General features: G+C 45.7%; 1 protein-coding gene across 1 annotated transcript in view; it reads right to left on the reverse strand.

The window, feature by feature from the left end:
• EXOC4 (exocyst complex component 4) overlaps positions 1-21,520 on the reverse strand; it is a gene marked incomplete at its 5' end in the record, with an annotated part of 481,981 nt that overhangs the window by 85,751 nt on the left and 374,710 nt on the right. The window contains one exon of the mRNA XM_084273112.1: positions 6,812-6,948. Coding sequence (XP_084129238.1) covers positions 6,812-6,948 — 137 coding nt within the window. The remainder of the gene's footprint in view (positions 1-6,811; positions 6,949-21,520) is intronic.

Here is a 21,520-nt window from a genome sequence, read left to right on the forward strand (position 1 = left end):
CCACTGAATATCTGTGTTTTGAAAAGTAAAACAATGAAAAAGGCATCGAGATAGGAGCCAACACTGACCTATCTTGAAACAGAGCAGATTACTCCTTTTCCCAGCAGCACAGAGCAGCCTATCACTCCTTCCACCAACCTCTGCTCAGTAAGCACACACGATTTGTGAAAATGAATTTGTCACATGCACTTAGATAGAAATTTGCCTTCTCTTTAGGTTTCATGTTCAATCTGCCACAGACAAAAAGAGATGAATTTTGTTTCCAAGCACAGAAGACCTCAGCATCAAAATTACAATTTGGCCTTCTGCTGCTGTGAGGAACTTGGTGGGTTTTTTCACTTACTGAAAAAAAAGGGAAAAGAAAAAGCTCCACCAGAATCTCTGACATCTGAGATGGCAAAAAATAAATTTGATGATATCTAGCCATTTCTCTGCCAAGGAAAGACAACTGTTCCACTGAATATATTAGCCAGTGCTTTGTCCTCTCCAGATGTAAATGACTGAAGTAATAGTCTCCTTCCCTTGGGAGTCTATTTCACAGTTGAACAAATTGAACCCTTGGACAAAAAAAAAAAATAAAAAATAATCCTAATGCTGCACTTGTGTTTTATTTTCATAGAATCCCAGACTGGTCTGGGTTGGAAGGGACCCCAGGGGTCATAGAGCTCCAACCCCCCTGCCACAGGCAGGGACACCAACCTCCAGGCCTGGAGCTACACAAGGTTGCCCAGGGCCCCATCCAAACTGACCTTGAACACCTCCGGGGATCGGGCATCCACCCCCTCTCTGGGCAGCCTGTTCCAGCCCCTCACCACTCTCTGTAAAAAACTTCCCCCTAATATCTAATCTAGACCTTCCTTCCTTTAGTTTTAATCCATTCCACCTTGTCCTGCCATTATCTACCCTTTAAAAAAGTTGATTTTCCTCCTGTTCCTCTGCTCCCTTCAGGGACTGGAAGGCTGCAATGAGGTCCCCCCACAGCCTTCTCTTCCCCAGGCTGACCCAGCCCAGCTCCCTCAGCCTCTCTCTGTAGGGGAGGTGCTCCAGCCCCCTGAGCATCTTCATGGCCTCCTCTGAACCATCTCCAATAGTTCCACTTCTTTCTTGTATTGGGGGCTCCAGATCTGGACACAGGACTCCAGCTGGGCAGAGTGGAGAGGGACAATCCCCTCCCTGTCCCTGCTGCCACCCCTCTTCTGATGGAACCCAGGATCCCATTGGCTTTTCAAGCTGCAAGAGCCACTGCTGGCTCCTGTTAAATTTCCCATCCACCATTTTACTCAATTTCATCCTATTACTCCCCTTACAACACCCTCACCACGTTCACTATTTGCTCTCTTCAATTATTTACAGCCTTATCATAGCACTTCAGATGTCTATGAAGGCAAGTCATCCTTGGGAGTCTCCTGATGGAGTTAGAGGACAGAACTACCTCTCTGGTTTATGATCCTTATTATCTGTTGCCCTCAAAAACCCTATTGGTTTTTGGAGTGGATGTTGGGGAAGAAAAGATGGGAGGCTGTTTAGTGCTGTGGCAGGTTGCAAACTGAGCTTGGTGTCCTTGCTCTTCTAGAGTCAGTGTTTTCTGAGAGCCTAACCAACTGGACTCCTGCTTTTCTCACCTTTGGTGGTGTGGTACTTGTGGATACATAAGCCACTGGAGCCTTCAAATTAATCAGGATCTTCAAATTAATCAGGACCTTCAAATTAATCGATGCTGGAACACTGCTACCACTACATAGGTCCCCTGGAATTATGTCCCTGTTCTTTCCCATGATTGCAACACCTCCTAATTTTTATTGACAGGCTGGGTTTACTCCAAACACCTCCTCTTTAAGCAAAATGTTAAATAGGGTGGTGCACACCCCAACCTCTGTTAGGTGCCCAGCTTTCCCCATCAATTAAAACTCCTTTCCCCCCCTCATTTCTTTCCAGCATCTCAGCCAGTTTTCAGCCTCCGTAACTTCTTATCAATGTCAATCTAATTTGGGTCTTTGAGTCAATTATCACAAGGCAGGATGACATGTTTTAGTACAGCTCAAAACACTTCGTTTCAAACACACCCCCCCCCCCGCTTTCCAAACGCCTATGTAATTATTCCTGATGCTGTAATAGGGTTACATGCTCCCACCAATGCCATCATCAACTAATTAATTCACAGCTCAATGGGCCAAGGAAAATGCCATCTGTTTGTACCCAGCTCCAGGGAGCGGGTAGGGAATAGGTGTAACTCTTACACAGGTGATGGCGTGTGAGTAAGGAGGGTTCACCCCTCCACAGATCAGTGGGTTTTATCCAGAAAACATCTGCTGATGGTGATGGTCCCAGATTTGCACCACTGCTGTCCTGAGCTGGGAGCTGAATGATGGGGAAAGTCCCCAGACACCACTGGGGAGGCCACGGCTTTTCATTAGGAAAACATCTGGGGGCCACAGGGGCTAATTGGACTCTGTTGTCTCGTGCCAAATATATTTTTGAATAATTTTTTTCCCCTCTTCCCAGGGTCAAGGTGATGTTGTCATGCTGAGTGGCGTGCTGAGCATGTGCCAGGCATCTAACAGGTTCAGCGAGACAGACCGCTGCCCAAAAAGAGTCCAAAAGACAACTTAAAGCCCAAAAAGTTAATACAAGAAGGGGAAGAAGCCAATAAGAAGTAGTAAACTGAGTGACAGGAGTGTTTCCTGTGCTCTTGAGAAATCATGTTTGACCACAGACCTCACACAGTGGATGAATTATTCTGCTGCTCATTTCCTTATCAATAAAAACAGGCTTAGTTTTATCCTGCCTGGCTAGAAAGCAGGAACTGTCTTCCTCACTTTGAGAGATATAGGCCCATTTATATCCCATTATATCAATGGAGAGTGCTGAAGACCTTCAGAGATCTTAGGCACTTTTTAATTAAGGTGAATTATTTGGTATTGTCCATCTCTTTTTACAGACTAAAGAGACTCATTCGGGTAACTGGTGCCTTTAAAGACTCTCCAGGTAGGTTGAAAAATGAGCAAGAGAATGGTTGTTCAAGGAAGGGAAGATGAAGATTGGTAAGAAGGGAGTGGACCAACAGGGGAGAGCTTAAAGTTGGACAACAAAATAAGAATGTGAACTTCAACGTGGACATAACTAAACATGGGGCTAATTTCTGTAACAAGACATGGAATGAAATTAGGTTTAGCACTCAAAATAGCAAATCTTGTCTGAGAAGGGTGATGACGAGACTGAAAAGAAAGCCCCACATTAGTGGTAGCTACCTTGGACTGGTAAGGTTATTTTCAGTCCCCATAACTCCCTGTATGCCTTTTCAGTACCTCCCAAAGCCCCGAAAACAAATGGTTTACCTATAAAGGCTGAACTCATGAGTAGAGCTGCTTTCATAGAAACTTGCTTATGAAGATGTGGGCTGGACAAGACTGAAAAAGAGCTCTGCCAACACAGCAGGAGGTTGTGTGGCTCCATCTCCCATTTTTCTTTTCATTTCAAGCCCCAACCCCTCCTAAACAAGTCAGAAGACATAACTCTCATTTGTGAACAGTTTGTGCCAAACTAAAACTGCTCTTCTTACGAACACATGATTTGCAGAAGACATCTCACCTACCTCTGATTCAGTAAAAGCTTCCAGAATTCGTCATAAGTTAAAACAAGAAAATCCATAGTTGGTACTTATATAAATGTACAATCCATTCATATCCATCCCTCCTAGGGTTTGGTTTTTTTTTTTTTGTTGTTGTTTTGCATTCACTAGTAAATCAGAGCCAAATAGAAACCAAACATGAAAAATCTCAGCTGTTCATTTCTTAGCGCTGACGTCCTGACAGAGCTATCTGTTCTGCAAAGGACTCTGAATAAAACAGTCTTGCTTTGAGAAGCCTGGATTGGAATACATCTCATCCACGTTTGCTCATATTCCCCCTTCAAGCAACACATGCACATGGGGAATGAACAAATGCCATGTACAGATCTTGCTGGCTTCCCAAATTCTCACTGTCTTGACATCTCAAGAACAGATAGGGGCTCCCTTGCTTCGATACCTTCACCCAATTGTATTAATACCCAGCTCTGGGGGGGAGGGGGTATTCTGATAATGATCCTTCCTCCACTAACTTCATCAACATGAGGATTTATCCCTCTCAACCCCCCAAAGGAAAACCCCAGTCCAAGGGGCAAGGCTGTGTGGAGTTGTACCGATGTGAAATCCCTGCAGAGGGCATAACGTCCCCACGGATCAAACCGCTCGCCCCAGGAAAGCCTGGGAGCTGATATAATTCCTCTGCATCATTTGAAATGTATATAGATTTCTATTTCAGTCAGTCATTTGCTAGCAGCAGAACTAGAACGTTTCCTGTTTTGTGTTTTTTTTTTTCCTTCTGCTGTAATCAGGATATTGCCAAATTAGGGCTGTCCTAATTACTCCTCAGCAGGTGCCAAATCCAGGAATGGTATCAGCAAAGGAAGGAAGGAAGGACCTTTAAGTTCAAGCCAAAGAAATTACATCTATTGTCTGGCTCCAGTCAGTGAAGTTTCATGTAAAATATGAGCATTTTGGACAAATGGCACATGAGCAGCTACCAATTTACACAAGCGCTCGGACGAAGTTTCGCCCGCGTACGTGCTCACTGCTATTAGCGGTGTTATTAATAATAATAATAATAATAATCAGCCCATACGCAGCCACTTGGCAGATGAAGCTTCTCTTGAATGAAATCAGGCAACAGGAAATAATTTCTTAATGCTTTTGGTCAGAAAACACAAGGGGCTTTTTCAAGCTTCCCCTGCTATCGCCAACCTGAATTAGCCATTAGAGGAGATTATGTATAGCAGCTATTATCACCCACATTGCTGCAGCATCTTTAGTGTCTTTCAATGCAAGTATTTAATCCTGTGGCTCAGGGCATGCTCCTGCCTCCCCCCCTCGCCAGGGAGGATCATTTTACAGATGGGCAACTGGGATGTATGGAGGAGAAGTTACTTTTTGATGGTTACAAGGAAAATCTGTGGAAAAGCAAATACCCAAAGGACTCAAATAAAGTGACCCAGTGTGAAAACTCTGTGTCCAGTGGGACCACACTGCATTTAGCTTCCATGCTGTGGACAGGGAAGCAGATCACAGATCATCAAAACCACTAATAAACAGAACCATCCCATGACAGAGCATGTTGATGACCCTCTGAAGGGAAAAGTGACTGATGTCATCTACCTAGACTTCTGCAAAGCATCTGATGCTGTCCTGCACAACACCTTGGTCTCTAAACTGGAGAGATGTGGATTTGATGGATGGACCACTCTGTGGATAAGGAGTTGGCTGGACAGTTGCACTCAAAGAGTTGGGGCCAATGGCTTGATGTCTAAGTGGTGACCAGTGACGAGTGGTGTTCCTCAGGGGTTGGTACTGGAACTGGGACTGTTTAACATTTTTGCTGGTGACATGGACAGAGGGATCGAGTGCACCCTCAGCAAGTCTGCCAACAACACCCAACTGCGCGGTGTGGTCAACGTGCTAGAGGGAAGAGATGCCATCCAGAGTGACCTGGACAGGCTAGAGAGGTGAGACCATGTAAACTGCATGAAGTTCAACAAGGGCAAGGTTCTGCACATTGATTGGGGCAATCAACAACAGGCTGGGTGGAGAATGGATAAAGAGCAGCCCTGAGGAGGACTTTGGGGGGTTGAGAAGCTCAACCTAACCCAGCAATGTGTGCTGGCAGCTCAGAAGGCCACCCACGTCCTGGACTACATTACCAGCAGCAGGACCAGCAGGGCTGGGAAAGGGGGATTCTTCCCCTCTGCTCTGGGACAGAGGACCCCCTGCAGCGCTGCCTCCAGCTTGTCCCCAGGACAAGGAGGACACAGAACTGTTGGAACCAGTCTCGAGGCCACAGAGATGATGCAAGGGCTGGAGCACCTCTGCTCTGGAGACAGGCTAAGAGAGATGGGCTGGTTCAACCTGGAGAAGAGAAGGCTCCAGGGAGACCTTAGCGCACCTTCTTGTCCCTGAAAGGGCTCCAGGAAAGCTGTAGAGGGGCTGGTGCCAATGGGGCAGAGCTTTAAGCTAGAAAAGGGGAGATTTAGATTAGACATTAGGAAGAAATTCTTCCCTGTGGGTGGGGAGGCCCTGGCACAGGGTGCCCATAGAAGCTGTGGCTGCCCCTGCATCCCTGGCCAGGTTGGATGAGGCTCTGGGCAACCCAGGCTAGCGGGGGAGTTAGAACCATGGCTGGGGGGTGCTGGAACTAGATGGGCTTTGAAGTCCCTTCAACCCAAACCACTCTAGGGTTCTTTGTTTCTAAGTAAGTTCACAGAAAGGGTTTGGGGAAGTTTCACAAAACCCAGTGTGTGTGTATTGATATGGTGTGCTGTGTTTACTAATCCCTGCATTGCTGTGAGATCTGAACACCCAAATGTCAATATAATTAATTAAAATACAGTGGGAACACTCAAACAGAAGGGTCTGTCTTGCTTTACAAGCAAGCAGCAGCTATATGCAGCTATTGATGTTAACGATGATGCTTTAAACTCCCCATCTCCAACCTGAGTTCACCTTTTGTCTAAGAGAAAAGCTGGGTGGTTTCTAAGCTCTACCACTGTTGTACATGTTTAAAGAGCCTAAAATACAGCACAATGTGGACAAAATCACTGGGAAACTAAGACTTTCTAATCCCAGTGATTGCTATTTCAGATTTTTCCAACCTAGAAAGAAACATCCTTGCCTGTCCAAGCAGAGAGATGATTTCTAGAAGTAAATCCTGCCTACTCAGGGCAAAATAGTAAAAGCTCAAGTACATCTCCATCACACATTGGTTTCCAAGCCTGCCTGTACCTGTAGGCCAGGGTGCAGGTGTCCTTGTACTCCTGGAGTTTCACACAAACCATGTTGAGGAACTGATCTGAATAGGCGCTCAAGTCATGCATCAGGTTCATCAGGTCTTGAACAGTCTTCTCCACGATTACTGTGCTCTGGAAAAGAAAGAAAGGAAGAAAACATCTTGTTAATTAGTACCACAGATGTAACTGTACAGCTGATGCTCCTTAGTGCTGAGCAGAGGCTGGAGCAGCCACGACCACCAAGTGATGTAAAACAAAACGAATGAGGAAAAATCAGAAACCAAGCAAGAGATGGAAGGGGGCAGCACAGGAGTTTGAATATCAGGTCTGAAAGAGTTTGATTTTTTTTCCCCAGTAGCTGAGGACCAGTGGTGTTCAGGTCTCTACTTCACTGGATGAAATATCAGTGTAGAAGTAGGATTTTTAGAGGAACAAGGTACCCACAGCTTTGTTGAGCTTGCTTGGATTTGCAAACACCAAGTATTTTTTACCCTGACCAGTAATTCTGGACTCACAGGTCACAGAGTATCGTAAAGAACAGGGACTGCACCCACTGCTCCCACTCATACAAGCTGCATGTGTAGGACACGTGCTTTCCACTGGTAGCCAAGGTTTAAGCAGCATCTTGTGATCACCCTAAGCAGTGTGTCACAATCACAGGAACAACAGGGCATATCTGCAAATCAAAAATGCTGCTACACATCCTACAGATGAGCAAGTTTGGACAGCCTTGTCCTGGTTTTGGCTGGGATACAGTTAATTTTCTTTCTAGTAGCAGCAATAGCACCATGGCTCAGATTTAGGATGAAAACAATGTTGATGACACCCTGATGTTTTGGTTGTTGCTAAGCAGTCAAGGACTTTTCAGCTTCTTATCCTGCCCTGCCAGCAAGTAGGCTGGGGGTGCATGAGAAACTGTGAGGGAACGCAGCCAGGACAGCTGACCCCAGCTGAGCAAAAGGGTATTTTATACTATATGGCATCATGTTCCATATATAACTGGGAGGAAGCTGGCTGGGGGTTTAGATTGTGGCTCAAGAACTAGCTGAGCATTGGTGGTGTTCTGCAGGTGGTGAGCAACTGTGCTGTGCATCACTTGTTTTTTAAGTTCCTTTATCATCATCATTATCATACTCCTCCTCATATTCCTTTTCTGTCCTGTTAAACTGTCTTTATCTCAACCCACAACTTTATTCCCCCCACCTCAATTCTCTCCCCCACCTCACCAGGAGAAAGGGGAGTGAGCAAGTGGCTGTGTGGTTGTTGTAGCTGACTGCCAGATTAAACTACAACAAGCCTGCAGAAGGAGGTACAATAATATCTTATAATGTCCAAGATTTAAAGAGCTCTGTATGAATTTGGGGATTTCTGAGGCACCCCAAGGTGACTTGGCACAGTTTGTGTTTATAACGTTGTCTGTTGTATTTAAATTGGCTGCTACAAACAAGTTAGTTATCAAAGTCCTAGGCTGACATAAATTGAATTAATATTAGGGTTGGTAGAATGAAGGGTTATTCTTGAGCTACCCAAAAGGTGAAGGAGACTGAAGCATTTGGGAGCCTTGGGTTGTTTAAGAAATTCTAGATTCAAATAATATAGGGGGACCCTGGGGGCTTCAAGAGAGCTGCATCAAGGCTGAATTTAGTCCTTTCTCTGTGTTAATCAGGATGTGAAGAGGAGTTAGTGACTCAATTGTTTGCAGAGCTAAATCTCATCAAATCCCAAATCATCGTCGCTGCCACATCCCCACAAGCCCAACTTCCTTCTCTCTATTGATTTCCAGATTAAAGTGCGGCAGCGTAGCCCTGATCCATAATCCTGCTCCTCCAGAGCCACCCGAGTGACAGGAATTGATTCTGCTCCACAACTTGTCCCTGGTCTGGCAAAAAAGCATCTGCAAAGCTCATCCTCATTCAGAGCACACACGACTCCTTAGCATGTGGGTTTCAGTGAAGGCTTAGTCATTGCCTGTGCTGTTCCTGATATGTCCTGGGCTCACAACTGTACTTGGAGGAAAAAAGACCCCTCACTTCTCTGGTTGCTCTTCTATCTTAGGAGGTTTGCTCTTAAGCAAATCACAGGCATTAAACAGATCTTTTGTATTGTGATTAGCAACAATCTGGGATTACTCTGTCCAAATACAAGTGTAGTCTGGCAGAACTGCCTCTCAGATGCTTTTGTTTATGCCACTTCATTATAAGTATTTGCCTTTTAATAAATATTCAGTCCCAACCTGGGCTTGATGTGCACAGAGGAGAACAACCAACCCTAAAGGACTTGCAGCCCGGAGTCATCGCAAGTAAATGAAGCAGACATCAGTGTGGAGAGGCTGCAGCAGCCACGGATGCTGTTTTTATACTGATGGGCTCCGAGGTGTGAGCACAGGATTCAGACGTTGCCCAGGCTCTTTGCTATCCCTCCTTGGTGCGCCAGGCTGACTCCAGCAAGGGCAAAAGGATCATTTTAAGAATCCACTCAAATCCTGCTTAAATGAAAACACCAATCTGGCACCTTTCCCTTGGGAATGAACTCAAAACCACGTACTTTGGGCTGATAAATGCAGTGGGAAAATCACCTAGTAATTTGTGGACATCAGATCCACTCAGATCCAGCTACAGAAAGGGCACAGCCACACCCTCATTGCATTTGGGCTGGTTAAGGAGCTGCTACCCTTCAACCATCAAGCACCAACGATACAATGGGCACAAGGGGGCTGAGCTGAGGGGCTTCACTTTGCATCTAGATGGTTTAAAGGTGCTCCCATTGGCCGTTTAGAGGAAAAGGTGTCTGTCCAACCTGTGGACGTGAGCCACGAGAACATCTCTAACTGCACAAATGGAAAATACAGAAGTTGCAGTGCAGCTCCAGTCCAAATGCAAGTCTCCTTCCAGCTCCTGTTCCTTAAGGGTGAGGCATTAAAATTCACATTTATACATAGGGAAGAAAAAACATAATTCTCCCTAACTCATGTGACAGCCTGGAAGACAAAAGCAACTGTTCTCCTCCTTGCATGGATAATGACACCCTTCATTTTCCCATGGTATTTCCCTGGTGGGAGGTGGGTAGGATTTCCAGCAGACCCATGCTACTAACTGATCTCTCTTGGCTTATCAGGGAAAGGATCTGTCCCTCCCAGGCACCCTTGTGTGACAGCAAACCTCCTGTTCCTTTATGTAACTCAACATTTGCTCAAAACAACTTAAAAATCCAAAGTCTGTGTGGGTAAAAGACAAGGTATTGCTGCTTTCTACGTCGTTTCTCCCACTTACTCTCTCCTCTCTACAACAACATGAAAAAAATCACAGCTCAGCTCCTGCCAATATCTTGAGTTTAAGAATAAGATCTTTTGATTTAAAGGAAATACAAAGCTACTTGCAGGATTTAAAAAAAAAGAAGAAGAAGAAGAAGAAAGGCAGGAAAGAGGTGATTAGCATATGAAAGAAGACAGTCCCAGATACGTAATGGCTATTTTTCTGTAACATTTTAACCTTTTCCAAAGCAATCCTGACACATCTGCATGTGTCTCAGGGGATGCTACGTATTAAGATGTATTAGGCCACGTTAATATAGATGGATTCGTTAGCTGGGCCGGTGCAGGATCTTCTGAAACTCGGCACGAGAAAATGAAAGGCAGCGCACGTATTATCAGAGAGTTACAATCCAGTTGCCTCTAACCCATCTGGATTCATTAAGAGAAAATGAGGATGATCAAAGCGTAATTTTATGGCAAGAAACTTCAATGAAGCCTTTTAAAAAAACCCACACTAACAAGGAAACCCATCCACGGCACAATATTCATCCCCCTCGCACCTGAAAACGCTGTGTGGTGCTGAATCCTAACATCACGCCGAGGGTATGATTCATTACACCTACAGCACGTGGGGTTGAAGGCTTCAGCAGAGTCTTAAGGCTACTAAAAATGAAAGGAAATTCCTTCTTATGACCTCCTGTCCATTAGCTACTGCTGAGGTAAGAGGATAAAACAGAGCGGCACCACTCGGCATTAACAACTGCAGGTTTGATCTTCACTGTATTTTGCAAACATTTGGTATTGTTCTTTGATATGGCCTTTACTCTCAGTTGGGCTTCAGGTAACGTAAAGCAGCTTCATGGTGGGTACAGTTTACATTTCAATTGTAGGGCTTTCACCAGCCCAGAGGGATGGAGAAGAACCAGAAGACATAGAGGTATTATCCCAATAATCCCTTTGGGATTATTGTCTTGTGTACCCCCAAGTAAGTGGGATATTTTTATGATTCTCTAACACAGATGAAGTTCAGAACATCAGGTCAAGTCTACCCAAACCTTCAGGTTTTCAATCTGTCTGTGGTGGTTTGACCCTGGCTGGAGGCCAGACTCCCACCAAAGTCACTCCATCACTCCCCTTTTCAGCTGAGCAGGGGAGAAAATATCTATTGAGAGGCTCAGGAGTGGAGATAAGGACAGGGAGAGATCATTCGGCAGTGTCATGGGCAGAACAGACTTATCATGGAAAAAACGCAACAACCAGCTAATTTATTATACTACACTGACAAAGAAAGCAGAGTCAGATAGTAAGAAGTAAAACCAGATCTAAAAACACCTCCCACCAACCCTCCCTTCTTAGCAGACTCCACTTCAGTGAGGATTTCGCTCCCTTCTTCCCGACCCCTTGTGACACAGGGAGGGGCAGGGACTGGGGGAATGGGGGTTTCAGTCAGTTCCTCATGAGTTGTTTTCCTTCTTGGCTGGGTGGGTGGGGGCATTTCTCACACCCTTCCCCTGCTGCACCGTGGAGTCCCACCCACAGCAGACAGTCCAGGAACTTCTCCAACCTGAGTCCTTTCCTGTGGGGCTTCAGCTCTTCCCCAGCTGTCCTAGTGTGGGTCACTGCTGGGGTGCAGTCATCAATCACAGAATGTCTCTCAGTCCCAGACTGCTCCAGCCTGGTCCCCCACGGGATCACAAGCTCCCCCAGCAAACCTGCTCTGTCGTAGCTCTCTCTCCACAGGCTGCAGGTGGGGCCTTGGCCTTTTCCATGGGCTATGGGGGGACACCCGCTCCACCATGGGTTTCTCCATGGGCTGCAGGGGCATCTTTCTCTCCAGCACCTGGGGGGCCTCCTCCCCACCTTCTTCCCTGCCCTTGGTGTCTGCACAGTTTCTCACATCTTCTCACTCCCTTCTCTGGAGGCAAAAAGCAGCTGCTTGGGTTTTTTTTCCTCCTCACTGTGATTCCCAGAGGCGCTGTGACCGTCGCTGATGGGCTTGGCCTTGGTCAGCAGCGACTCCAGCCTTGAGCCCGGCTGGTGTTTGCTCTGTGGGGCCTGGGGGAAGCTTCCAGCTGCTTCTTGCAGAAGCCACCCCAGCAGCCCCCCCCTTCTCCACCAGAACCTTGCCACAAAACTGTCATTTTGTTTTCTCTGGATCCTTGATGAGCTGCACTAGATTAGAGGCACATTCCCCATTCACTCGCTTCATTTCTTTGCAGGAAGAAGGCAAAGACAGGAATGTACCTGTGAAGGGATGTTTTCACTGTGTGACAGGCTCTTGAAAACACAGCAGATGGAGGAAGAGACCTTGGCACAGGAAAGGTTGTTGGTTATTCGTATATTATTGTCCATCACTTAAAAATCTCCTCGAGATGCCTTGGCAGAGGAAGGCACCAGATGACTGCAGGATGTGGCTGCCTTAAAGCAAAAAATAAATAAAGCCTAATCTAATTTTTCCACTGAAGTTTAGCTGACACCCCACAATTTTGAAAGCACTATAAGAAGCAGAACTGTGATTAAAGGTAGGACAGGAGAGACAAAACCTCTTCACGCTCAGTGCTGACCCACAGCTCTAGGATTTCACAGCTCTCTACATCTCACCTTGACACACAACATTTATTTGTGCATTTTCTTGTTGTGGGTGGGTTTTTTTTTTAATTACAGCTTCTCAGCTGCCCCCTCTCCCCCCAGATGTTAAAATTCACAACATCTACCTTTCCAAAACATCATTCATGCTCCTTTCCCAGCACCGAGAAGGTGTATTCAGCAGAGGGCTCCAATGACCCACGCTGGGGCACTACTCTTCAGGGAAGACCAGCAAATATATAAATCAACATGTCAGAGGAGGAAACCTTTGCCTGCCTCAGCAGGAACAAACCATCCATACAGATTTGTTCCGCTCAGTGCAGTTTCACCTGTCGCGGGTGCCGTGTGCCATGTCATCATCCATTAGGGTGACAAACTTCCCCATGAATTGCTCCAGTTCCTCCTGTGGATGTGGGATGCAGAGTTGAGAGCTGCACTGGAAAACTGGGTGGTTGTGGTTTTGGAGACTGTGGAAAGTCTCCTTTCCTGCTGGGAAGGCTGATGTTGCTTTCTTGTAGCACCTGTTGGTGTCAGGCTGATTCCTGAGGCTGGTGAGCCACTGAAATGAACTTGTGAAGGTTTCCAGCTGTGTTGGGATGAAGGCAACGAAGCTGATGGGCACACAGTATAAGGTGGCTCTGGATCCATCTGAATGCTAGCAAAGCGTAGGATGATGTCCTGGCATTTTACCATCAGGTTCAAGCATCTCACTACAGCATAATCCAGGGTCCCAGAGGGATGTTCTGGCTCCAGAGCCCTAGTGTAGTCTCTGGTGCCATCCCCGCCCCCGTGGCATGCCGTGGGGAAAGCTGAACACCAGAGAGGAAACTGCATCCAGTAAAGATCCATTTCAGACTTCTTATACCAAAACTTTGCTCTTCATTGTTCTCCTCTGGTCCCACTCTTCATATTATGGCATTGGCTGTTCCCATGCCACCTCTCCAAGTCTCTGCAGGCACCTGCCTGGCTGTCTGTGCCATGCCCAACACAAGTGTTGAAATAATAGAGTTTTCACAGAATCACAGAACATCTGAGGTTGGAAGGGACCTCTGGAGATTGTCTAGTGCAACCCCCTGCCAGAGCAGGATCCCCTCAAGCAGACTGCATGGGACAACATCCAGGATCACAGGGTTTGAATGTCTCCAGAGATGGAAACTCCCCAACCTCTCTGGGCAGCCTGGCCCAGGGCTCTGCCACCCTCCCAGGAAAGAAGTTCCTCCTCATGGTTAGGTGGAACTTCCTCTATTCCAGTTTGTGTCAATCACCTCTTGTCCTGTCTTTGGGCACCACAGCAAAAAACCTGACCCATCCCCCTGACCCCACCCCTAAAGGATTTATCATCATTAAGAAGATCACCCCTCAGTTTTCTCTTCTCCAGGCTAAAAAGTCCAAGTCTCTCAACTTCTCTTCGTATGACAGATGTTCTAGTCCCCTCAGCATCTCTGTAGTCCTTTTTTTATACAGAATCACAGAACTGTAGGGGTTGGAAGGGACCTCAAGAGATCATTGAGTCCAACCCCCTGCCAAAGCAGGTTCCAGTGCTTAAGGGCAGACATGAGGAGTGCAGGAGCACTCTCTTCACAAGAAGCCACATGGAGAAGACAAGGAACAGCAAGTACAAGTTGCACTGGAAGCAGTTTCATATCAACATAAAAAAGGCTTTGACAGTGAGAACAATCACTGGAACACCCTCCCCAGGGATGTGGTACAGCCCCAATTGCTGGAGAGTTTTAAGATACAACTGGAGAGGGTGCTGGATACTCTCATCTTGGCTCCCTCTCCCATAAGACACTGGACCAGATCCTCTCTCCAAGTCCCACCCAACCTTGGTTGTCCTATTCTAGGATTCTTTAACATGCTGATGTGGTGGTTCAGCCCCAGTCAGTGGCTGAGCACTACACATGCCTCACCCATTCCCAGAGGAGAGAAAGACTGAGCTTCCATGGGTTGGGATAAGGACAGTTTACTGACAAAATCACTGTGAACATAGAACAGTAATGGCCAGTTACACTCACGCCCAGTGATAACCCAGAGTACCTTACCAACCCGATGAGAGTGCTGCCTGACACAAGGACTGACTGACCTGACACCCCAGCCACACTCAGACTGTCCTACAGGTACCAAACCCATGCCTCTCCCCAACCAGCCCCTTTTATGGGGACGTGATGTCAGGTGGTATGGAAAACAGCCCAGGTGAACTCAGCTCACCTGGGCTAACTGCTTGGGAAGGTTAACTCTGGCTTGGCCACAACCAGGACTGATAATTAACTTTATTAGGACACTTATAGAGACTACTGGTCTTTGCCAAAATCACACCCAAGCCAATCAGCTCTAAAATAAGAAATCCATCCCACTGAGTTCCCTCCTCATCCCATGCCCCCCCTGCACCTGCCATCTCACCTCCCCCAGCGCTCTGACCCACGATGCTCCGCAGCATTAAGCTGCCAGTTGCAATTTGGTTATTCTGCTGTCAATTAATAACGGTTTGTTACTCGGCAGGCGGGTGAAACGGAGCTCTGCAGCGAGCTCCCAGCATGTGCTTTGATTTACCAGCTGAGATGCTTAAATACCTGGACAGGCTCTTGTGAGCTGATAAATATCAAGTGCTGTCAGCGCCTTGAAGGACAAGAGGAGATGGAGATAAAAACCACAAATGCATTTACTCCTTTTGCCCAAATTCCTGAAGTTTAACAAGCATCTCGTGAGGCCGCTGCAATAACTGTTCTCTATCTCATCAGATGGTATCACATGTTAGTAGAGCACAGCTAGAAATGGAAATCATTCAAAACTAAAAAGCAGGAGCTGGGGCCCCAGTTTTCCTGGAATATTTCTATACAAGCTTATTTGATGTCTAAAAAAAAAATAGCCAATATAAAAGCACTGGGGCCAGGGGAGCACACACGGGCTGGGCAGGAGAGCTGGGTCTTGCCCAAGCTCCATCATTCCTATAAGGAGCCAACCTGCATCCCTATTTCAGTACATCAGCGCTGTGGTTGCCTCCACTAAAACATCCCCCCAAAAATATACAATCCTGAAGCAACAAATTTCCTAGCTAACAGAGGAACAGTGATAGTCTAAATTGTCTGTTTTACTGATTTGTGGTTATATTCACACTGAGTGATAAGGGGGCATTTCAATTTGTTTTCTTCCGTGGCACATCCAGGGTTGACAAAGGGCTGGAGTTTTTACTATGTATCAATTCAAATCCATGTTTAAATGCAAAAAAACTCTCTTTACACTCTCAAAATCTGATAGCCTGCTTTTCTCATACACCAGGGTGTTTTTTTCAGCAAAATTCATTATTCCAGTATCAGTTGTGCAGAATCCTGCCTGTTACTATGGTTATACTACATCCTACTACAACTTTGCTTCTCAAATGCTCTGAACTGCAAGGGTTTGGGTTTTTTTTTTTCTTTTTTAAACTCTTAACTCTGCCTGTTTCACTGCAGGTGATATTTTATGGGTTTTATTCTGAGAGGTCCTGAGTGCCTTCATCTCCCCCCCACACACCCCCTGAACATGAATGGGAGCCCAGGATATGATGTGTTTCCTCTCTCACCTCTAAACGTGCTGCTGCAGCAGCTGAACGAGCAGATAGCTCTTATTTGCCTGGCACTGGGTGATCCAAAACCCATTTGCTCCAGTGAACTGGAATATTGATGAAGAAGAAAATGTACATTTTTATTTATTTATTTTTAAATGGGGAACATGTACCGTGAAATCTGCTTATTCCTGTACTGCCTCTACCCATGCAGAAGAACTGTTTTCTTCCTCTAAACACTACGTTGGCTATTTAGGATCATAGAATCACAAGGTTGGAAAAGACCTTTAAGATCATCAAGTCCAACTGTTCCTGTCCTAAGCTAAACCAGATCTTTAAGTCCCTCATCTACCCTTTTTTTAAACACATCCAGGGAAAGTGACTCAACCACCTCCCTGGGCAGCCTGTGCCACAACCCCACAACTCTTTCAGGGAAGAACTTTTCCCTTGCATCTGATTTGACCCTGCCCTGATGCAGCTTGAGCCCATTGCCCCTTGTCCCATCTCCTGTCCCCTGGATGAAGAGACCATCGCCCACCTCTCTACAACCTCCCTTCAGGTAGTTGTAGGCAGTGATATCTCAGAGTCCATGATTTGAACATGTGAACCTCTATTATCCACAAAGTTAACACCAACTGTGGCCAACCCCGCTGAAGGCCAGTAAGTGTGCACTGAATCACAAGTATTTAAAGCACAGAAGGCGGAGTCTGCTGTGAGTATTTTCAAACTATACTCCACAGTGACTTTTTTTTTAAACAAAAGGTTAATGATACTCATGAGCTCTCCAATTTGAACACAAGCCCTCACAGTTTGAAAGCACATGTGCCTTTTCTGCAATACGTGAGGCCAAATCCCAAAGCTGGGTAAGCTGGGAGACCAGGCACAAGGACTTGTGGCTATGGCTGGAGGGGATTTTTCATCGTATTCTATGTCCAAATTTAAGGCTTTCTTAGACTTGCCCAGTTTCTAGGGGAACCAGCTTCTTAAAGGGGTAGATAATGGCAGGACAAGGGAGAATGGACTGAAGCTGAAGGAGGGAAGGGTTAGATGAGATATCAGGGGGAAGTTCTTTCCAGAGAGAGTGGTGAAGGGCTGGAAGGGGCTGCCCAGAGAGGGGGTGGGTGCCCCATCCCTGGGGGTGTTCAAAGCCAGGTTGGATGGGGCCCTGGGCAACCTTGTGTAGCTCCAGGCCTGGAGGTTGGTGGGTTGGAACTGTATGATCCTTGGGGTCCCTTCCAACCCAGACCAGTCTGTGATACTATGATTCTAATTAAACTGAGTCCCTTCTTACAGCATCAAAGGTCAGAATCAGCCAACATCTACCTTCACCTGTCTCATGCCACATAGGATGTGGACTTAACATCTGGGCTCCAATTCAGCTCTTCTTCTCTGTCCTTAGTGACCACTGTAGACTGATGCTCACTCATGTACAAGACTACACCTTGTTTGTCCCACTAGAAACCAATTTTGCCATCATTAAGACAGAATGATGTGACTAGATAAGTACACATGAAAAGCTTTTTCAAATGAGAAATGCTCTGCACAACTGCCTGCTCTACATAGCCTGGCCAAACTGGACTTGATGGTTATCATGACACTTCTGGTCAGATATTTGCATATAAAAAGGAAAAAAAAAAACATGTTCTTTTTGACCTCCTGAATGCCTATGATAATTGAAAATTTTTCAAGCTTCTTATTTATGTTATCTAAGCCTTCTAAGCCAGCCATAACGAGATCCAGCAGATGGGAGCTGAAGCTGGATCATATCAGAGCAGAAATGAGCTACATGTTTTTTAACAGTGAAGGTAATTAACCACGCGAACAGCTTGTGTGTGCTGGGTTCTCCAGCTCTGTGGGGCTCTAAAATCCAGCACGGGTGCTGTTCTAAAAGACAAGTGACATTCTAACCAGAGTTATGAACTTCTATGCAAAACTTATTGGGTGAACTTCTATTGGTGATTATACTGGAGATCAGATGCATTTGTTCTCATATTGAGCTCAAAAGATGCCCAAGGTATGCTGGAAATCAACCAGCCAAACTCAGCCACCTTGCCATCCCAGAAACCCTGACACAGAAACATCTGAAAGTAGTGGCATTTTCTTCTCCACAACTAGCAATGAAATCCGTCTGCCCAAAAGACATCAGAACTACTCAGATCTCCCAAATTCGCTAGAAAATGGGAATTCTCAGCACATCAAGTCTCACCCAACATCTGGGAACATGCCAAAACGGGATTAGATCTGGTGGAAATGGACCATCAGCAGAAGCCACTGAGCTCTCCTTCCCAAGGTGGTTCTCACCTCTGAAAATGCCACATAAATCACAGGCATGGGACTAGCAGTATCTGTTTGAGGAGATATCTTTTGATAGTCTTCAAACAAACAAACGTGCATCCCCAGTACCAAACAGGTTGCTGATTCAGCATTGCTGCCAGCTTAAAAAGTCGGAATGACATGGAACTGTTGGAACAAATTCAGAGGAAGGGCATGAAGATGATCAGGGTGTGGAGCACCTCTCTTATGAAGACAGGCTGAGAGAGCTGGGCTGTTTCAGTCTGAGGAAGAGAAGGCTCTGGGGAAACCTAATTGTGGCTTACCAATAATTAGAGGGGTCCTACAGGAAAGTGTGAGAGGGGCTGTTCACCAGGCAGTGCAGTGATAGGACAAGGGCAATGGCTTCAAGCTGAAAGAGGGCAGGGTTAGGTTAAACGTTAGGAAGAAATTCTCCACTCTGAGGGTGGGGAGACCCTGGCACAGGGTGCCCAGAGAAGCTGGGGCTTCACCTGGATTCCTGGTAGGGTTCAAGTCCAGGCTGGATGGGGCTTTGGGCACCCTGGGCTAGTGGAGTGTGCCCCTGCCATGGAAGGGGGTGGAACTAGATGGGCTTTGAGGTCCTTTCCAACCCAAAGCATTCTCTGATTCTATGAAATACAAAAGTTCATACTTGGATAAGGAATTTGCCTCCATTTATTCCCCTTGCACATCCACAGATGCAGCACAGGAGATGAACAGGGAAGGAAAAATTAGGTTGCACACAGGGGAAAGTTTGTGACAGTCCAATCTTCCAGCCCTTAGATTACTCTCCCATCAGAGGCAGTGGCACTTGAGACATTTAAATCTTCCCTGAATGATACAGTAGTAACTGCATAATAAGGAATACTGCTGCCTTGGCAGGGAGATGGACTGGATAACTTAATAGGTCTTTTGTATCTCTCACTTCTCTGATCCTGCTGAGTTCTGTAGCTATTATTAAAGGCATTTTTTAAGGTATTTTAATTTACTTCTCTAAATGGATTTCCATTCATTCACTCCCACCAAGTGAATGTTGTCAGGGACATTAGCGGCATGATAAAATAGCTGTAGCTTCATGCTGGTTTTAATGTGTTACATACACAAGAAAAGTCATTAGCTCTTACCCTTTAATATACCCTCTTTACTGCTGCATAACTGTTTATCACTCAAAAGTGCCAGGCACAGGGCATGCTCTTCCTTTATTAATCAATATACATTTGTGCAAGGCTGATATGAAAAGGAATAACATCCAGTTATTTCAAGCATGGTTTGTACTGAAGGAGCTGAAAAGCTCGTCCCTGACATTTTCAGCCCCCCTGAATATTCCCAGAAGTGGCCTCTCTTAGGATTTTACACAACTCTCCCAATTACAGGTAAACTCACGGCAAGGTGATGATTTATTTCCCATGCATGGAGTGGCAGGTTTCTTTCTCCTTTGTAATATCAGCTCTAGAACATCATTAGCAGCTGCAACACGATACAAATTGAACATGGACCAGGAAATTAATGATGCTCAGAAGCAGGCCATCAATTTTGGAAGCACAGTGAACCTCGTTTTTTAATAAGTGTTTTCGTATGGCTAGCCCACTTTGGAGAATAAGACCCATCTGTATTATTTTTATGAATACTCTATGTGCTCCCAGGTCTATTTTCTTCAGTCTCAGAGCCCCAGCATTTAAAGCATAGTTACTTATTAAAAAATTTCTTGTTAGAGGGTATGAGCACGCCTCATATGGAAGAGATACTCTCTTGGAAAGGCACAGTGATGACAACAAGGGCAGCTGGCTGAGGCAGAAACAAAAAACATTGGAAATAACAGATGGAAAATGGCTTAGTGGGGTTGAAACCCTAAAAGAAGACAAGGTTGTATCCCTGGATTTATGCTGTCAACATGGAAAGCAATGTAAAGCCTGAATTCAACAAGAATTAATGAAGATCACCAGAAACAAAATGGCCAAATAAATATGTGAACCAAGTGAAAAGACTCACATAATGATAGGGTTTGGTAGGGACCTCTGGAGATCACCTAGTCTACAGCAGGATCACCTCCAGCAGGCTGCACAGGACCGCATCCATGATCATGGGGTTTGAACGTCTCCAGAGATGGAGACTCCACAACCCCTCTAGGCAGCCTGGCCCAGGGCTCTGCCACCCTCCCAGGAAAGAGGCTCCTCCTCATGGTTAGGTGGAACTTCCTATATTGCAGTTTATGCCCATCACCTCTTGTCCCGTCCCTGGAAAAAAGACTGACCCCATCCTTCTGACCCCCACCCCCTCACATATTTATGAGCATCTAAGTATTTATAAAGGCTTAACATATAAGCATCTAAGTATTTATCATAGAAAAATAGAAACACAGAATATACCGAGTTGGAGGGGACCCATAAGTATCATTGAGTCCAAATCCTAATATAATGCCTTAACAGTTCAGCCAGCCTGAGTCCTAAGAGCTAACCCAGGATGAGCCTCTGGAATAAGAGCCCATTTCAGTGAAATGACAAGACCGTTTGTCTAAAAGCCTCATTTGTAGGGTGAAATGACAACGTTGAGTGCTAAGACCAACTGCACTAGTGGGTTTCTAGAAGTTAATACCTAATACAGGGTGGATCCTGAAAGAATCATGTCACTCAAACCTCACCTTAGAACACTACAGTTCACATTTCTGTCTGACTCTTAATTAACTCCACAACAATGTGATTAAGATACCTGCATTTTGAAAAGTGATCCTTTGTAAACATGAGGAGTGCAAAGGGCATACGAAAGGGTCCAGCTAGCAACACATAAAGGATTCATTCCTGACATCCAAAAGTATATTAAGATTGGCAGTTAAATTTATTGTATTGTTTTCTGTGGCTTGGCTGTATGTGCCAGCACAGTTGAAAATACAGTTAAATCACAGGGATCGTATGTGTTCCCTTTTTCCAGAGGCAGCTGTAAAAAAACCAGTAGACCAACTCAGCCTTGTTTAAACATCCTCAACTAGTTAAAAAACCTAAATACAGAAACCTAAATACAAACCCCTGTATCTCCTAAAC

This window comes from Gallinula chloropus (genome assembly GCF_964237585.1).
Source record: "Gallinula chloropus genome assembly, chromosome: 1".
NCBI classification, from domain to species: Eukaryota; Metazoa; Chordata; class Aves; order Gruiformes; family Rallidae; genus Gallinula; species Gallinula chloropus.